Raw genomic sequence first — 5,015 nt, forward strand, 5'->3', positions numbered from 1 at the left:
GTCTGCGGCGCTGTCTGCTGTCAGCTACAATTTGGGAGAGGAGCAGCGGAGCGTCTGTGGAGGGGGGGCGGCTTTGCGTTCACTGCGACACCTACGCAGACGACCTGGTTTCGAACTATAAATCAGGCTTTAAGTTTCACGTGTGCTTTTATTGTTAAAATGCAGACGGCGAGGCCTTGACAGGAAATGTTATGGGGTTAGTTTACTGGTTGTTTTAACTGGTGACCCCTGACCTATAGTTCTAATGTATTCTGTAATTTACAGACTGAATTTAAAGCGGCTGAATAAAAACTTACGGGTCAGTGCTTTGGGGTCCTCACAGACGGTTTCTGGAGCTCCTGGAAGAGCTAAAAAACACGGACATCGTTAAAATCTGGAAACGTCGCTTCAAAAATAAGACAAAACTTTAACATTTCAGACGGAAGGAAAACAAATTTAATCCACAGAAACATAAATAAAAGTCAGACAAGAGAAGTCAGCTGATCAAGCATCAGCCAATCAGTGAATAACCTTATGATTAAACCTTTTTGTTGATGTTAAATCTTTTCTATTTATCGATTCAGATCTTCGTCATAATGGCGTCACTTTTTCATCGTTTCTTATGGACATGTGAGCTGGTTTGTTTTGGCCCCTCAGTGGGACAGTAACGCTCATTTCTTTTCCTCTGTAAGCTTACAGAGTCTAAGACTCCCCTATAGATTTAAGAAACAAAACCTGTTTACCAGTTGAACCCTTTGAACCTGATTTATACGAATCTGTTTTTTCTTTAAAAGGAAGTTGATCGAAATAAATCAACCTAATGGAAAAATCCAGGAGCAGCTGAGATTAAACACCGACTATGATGCATTTTTAAAATAAGACCAATTATTTCAATTATTCAGAATCTTTTTTCTAAAAAAAATAATTGTTTCATATCTACTTACTTTAAATACATACATTCTCCTTTATAAATGGACATTTCTGCAGATATTTGTGTTTTTTTCCTTGTATCGGGCTGATAGATGAGTGCAATGGTGCATTCATTAGAGCAATCAGCACCACACATTTTTATTAAATAAATACTTCTTTGAACTAAATGAAGACATTCTAAGTATAAAAAGGTGAACTTTAATATTCTGTTACGCGGTTAAATCAAACATACAAGAACGCAGTAAACTCATCTTCCTCCTACTGTTGGAAAAGGCACATTTGAGCCGTTCACATTTTAGTTTAAAGTATATTTATAATATAGTGCTTACTTAGACCTTTATTAAACCCACCAACAGCGATATGTTTGAGCAGTGAAGACAGAAAATAAAATTAATAAATACACATGTAATAACATAAGAAATTAAATGATTAGAAAGGAAAATATTACAGGGAGCCTGAGGACAGAAATGAACAATAATAAAAACACAGAAAGATAGAAAAAAGATGCAGTTTTATACGTTTTTCATCCCAAACTTCAGTGAAGATATTCTAGATATCAGTACTTTGTGGCAGAAATGAGTACAGATAGTATAACTAAATAAATAAATTTCTTCACTGTGACATCAATAAATTCTATTAATCAATCAAAAATAAGCTTCAGCATCGGCATTTATCTTTAGTCCTCTGTATGATTACACTTGGTCTTATATTAATAGTTTTTAAATAAAAGTATAATGTCTTATACTATTCTTAAGAGTATAAAATGAGGTTTATAAAAATGTACATTGGTATAAAGTAAGTAAACTTTAAGTCCACTTCAATAACCTATTTTTTTTATATTTTTTATTTATTCATTAAAGTACAGAAGACGATTGGGACTACTGAGAAATTCAATTTTTTCTAATTTTATTTCAGTATTATATGAGAAAAATTTCAGAATCCTGAGATTAAAGTTGGAATTCTGAGGAAAAAAAATCTGAATTTTGAGATGAAAATCAGAATTCTTAGGAAAAATAATTTAATTTTGAGATTAAAATCAGAATTATGAGGGGGAAAAAAAACAGAAATCTGACATTTTTCATATTAAACTGCATAAAATTTAAAAATCAGTTAACTTTGTTTTATTTTTCCAGTGTCCCTAATCCTCTTCCATATGGAAATGAAAGAATTCTATGAAAATTGTTGGAATTCTGAGAAAAAAAGTGAGAATTCTGAGAAAAAGAAGTCAGAATTCTGACAGAAATCAGTTAAGTTTGTTTTTATTTTTTCAGTGTCCCTAATCCTCTTTCATATTAAAATAAAAAATGTCAGAGTTCTGATAAAATTGTTAGAATTCTGAGATTAAAGTCAGAATTCTGAGATTAAAGTTGGAATTCTGAGAAAAAAAGTGAAAATTCTGACAAAAAAGTCAGAATTCTGAGGAAAAATGTCAGAATTCTGTAAAAAAAAAAAAAAACAGAATTCTGTAAAAAAAATAAATAAAAATTCTGTGAAAAAAAGTCTGAATTTTGAGAAAAGAAAGTCAGAATTCTGACAGAAATCAGTTAATTTGTTTTATTTTTCCAGTGTCCCTCTTCCATATTAAAGTATTGTCATGTTTCAACAAGTTATTTTGTTTATCTATAATGAATAACTTTTTAAAGTATACCTTTATCTAAGCTAATAGCCCAGGTATATGTTATTATTTTAATAAAGTTTTCCTTGTTCGGCGCCTCTCAGGTTTACCTTCAGCCAGGCTGACAGCGGTCGCTGCGCTCACCGGGAGGCCGAGCTCCGCATCCTGCTCCCCGGCAGGCAGGCTGATGATGGTCGCCTCTCCCAGCAGGTTGCAGATCCGCTGCTGCATGGCGGTGAGGATGACCGGGACAGGAGCGCAGTCCGCGGCCGTGCCCTCGATGGCGGCCCGGGCCTGGGCCACCTTCCTGCGGACCTCGGTCTTCATGTCGGACCACTTCTTCTTGACCTCGGGCAGCTCTCTGGGACAGGTGGTGACGGCGTTCACCTTCCTCAGGATGTCCATCCAGGCGTTGTTCTTGGCCATGTGACTGACTCCGGCGTTGAAGTGGCTCACCAGGGTCTGCTTCTGTTTCTCTATTTCCTCCACGATGATCTCCACCTCCCGCTCCGAGAAATTCATCTTCCTCTTCTTGGCGGCTGAAGCCATAGCCGCAGAAAATCCTCCTGACAGAGGTAAATGTGCGTAATGTACGCAAAAATAGTGGGATTTGCTTACTTTATGAGCGCAGCGTAATGGCTTCCAGAATCGGCTTCTTCTTCCTACAAACGACGTTTACGCTAGCCTGGGACGAAGCTCCGCCCACCGCGCTCCTATTGGCCGAGTGTCCAGCGAGGCTGTGTTTCTATTGGATAAAAAAGACGCCAACAACTTTTAACAAAGCGCAGCGAAAAGAACAACAAACCCTGAGCCTGATCAGCAGGATTTAAACACCGAGCTGACTGCCTGCAAACTTTTCCATCTTTTTCACAACAGAGATGTAGAAACTTTAACTTTAAAGTTTGTTTTACTTCATGCTCCTAAATTTAATCATCCCGACTTTCTAAATAATATTAACTTTTACATAAATTGTAAAAATGATTGTCTGACTTCATAGAGGGTTGGATGCAAGGAATCCTGAGGTTGGCAACTTCCAGCCACTGACCTTCTCATGAGTGTGCGTTTGTTTTTTTTACTGCACCCTTTCACTGAAATACAGGGTCTGACCAGGAGATAAAACTTATCTTTAGATCCTGATGTCCACAAATATTGACAGAATATTTTGAATGTTTAAAAAAGGAATTGTAGGGGACCAGCCAAGGGTCCATCAAGGAAAGTGGGTAAATTCTGAATGGCTACAACTGTTGATCACAGACTTATGAAAATCCCAAATTTATTAGTAATGAATCCACTTCTTACCAGATGATGGTGGTAAATAACCTGAAGGTTATTCACCAAATGCTATAAAAAAAAAAATAAATAAAAAATGCTCTCTTTCCTCACAGTCGTTCTGCATAGACACAGGGGCGGAGCTAGATGGTGGGCCAGGGGTGGCCACCCCTAGCAATTTTCCCTCTAATACAGATGGTGGCATCAATAATACTCTCAAGTGGAATATTCAAAACATTTTCATTTTTCATATATTACTTACTGTTTTTTCATATATTCATAATTACTTGACAACAAAAACGCTGGTTAATAATACACATCAATTTACTAACATAAAACATGATAAGTACAGAACTCATTCTCTTTTAATAACTAGATTTTGATATACAATAATATATAATATAATTCTGAGGGAAAAGAGCCAGAATTATGAGGGAAAAAAAAACAGAATTCTGACTTTTTCATATTAAACTGCATAAAATTTAAAAATCAGTTAACTTTGTTTTATTTTTCCAGTGTCCCTAATCCTCTTCCATACTGAAATGAAAGAATTCTGAGAAAATTGTTAGAATTCTGAGATTGAAGTGAGAATTCTGAGATTAAAGTCGGACTTTTGAGATATTAAGTCTGACAGAAATCAGTTAATTTTGTTTTATTTTTTCAGTGTCCCTAATCCTCTTTCATATTAAAATGAAAAATGTCAGAATTCTGAAAAAAATGTTAGAATTCTGAGATTAAAGTGAGAATTCTGAGAAAAAAATTGAATTCTGAGAAAAAAGTGAGAATTCTGAGAAAAATGTCAGAATTTTGAGATTAAAATCAGAATTCTGAGAAAAATGTCAGAATTCCGTAAAAAAACAACAACAGAATTCTGACTTTTTCATATTAAACTGCATAAAATTTAAAAATCAGTTAACTTTATTTTTCCATTGTCCCTAATCCTCTTCCATATTGAAATGAAAGAATTCTGAGAAAATTGTTAGAATTCTGAGATTAAAATGAGAATTCTGAGAAAAATGTCAGAATTTTGAGATTAAAATCAGAATTCTGAGAAAAATGTCAGAATTCCGTAAAAAAAACAAAAAAAAACAGAATTCTGAAAAAAAAATAAAAATATTCTGTGCGCTGCCTCTCCCAGCAGGTTGCAGATCCGCTGCTGCATGGCGGTGAGGATGACCGGGACAGGAGCGCAGTCCGCGGCCGTGCCCTCGATGGCGGCCCG

General features: G+C 35.6%; 1 protein-coding gene across 1 annotated transcript in view; it reads right to left on the minus strand.

Annotated features, from left to right (window-relative positions):
* The window catches only part of naif1 (nuclear apoptosis inducing factor 1), a 6,310-nt gene extending 3,109 nt beyond the window's left edge, over positions 1-3,201 (minus strand). The window contains exons 1-2 of the mRNA XM_015373556.1: positions 2,635-3,201; positions 297-347 (exon numbers count right to left, since the gene is read on the minus strand). Of these exons, the coding sequence (XP_015229042.1) occupies positions 297-347; positions 2,635-3,073 (490 nt within the window). The 5' untranslated portion in view covers positions 3,074-3,201. The remainder of the gene's footprint in view (positions 1-296; positions 348-2,634) is intronic.
* Between the last annotated feature and the right edge of the window lie 1,814 nt (positions 3,202-5,015).

The sequence above is a fragment of the Cyprinodon variegatus genome, unplaced genomic scaffold, assembly GCF_000732505.1.
Source record: "Cyprinodon variegatus isolate N-32 unplaced genomic scaffold, C_variegatus-1.0 Scaffold88, whole genome shotgun sequence".
Lineage (NCBI taxonomy): Eukaryota > Metazoa > Chordata > Actinopteri > Cyprinodontiformes > Cyprinodontidae > Cyprinodon > Cyprinodon variegatus.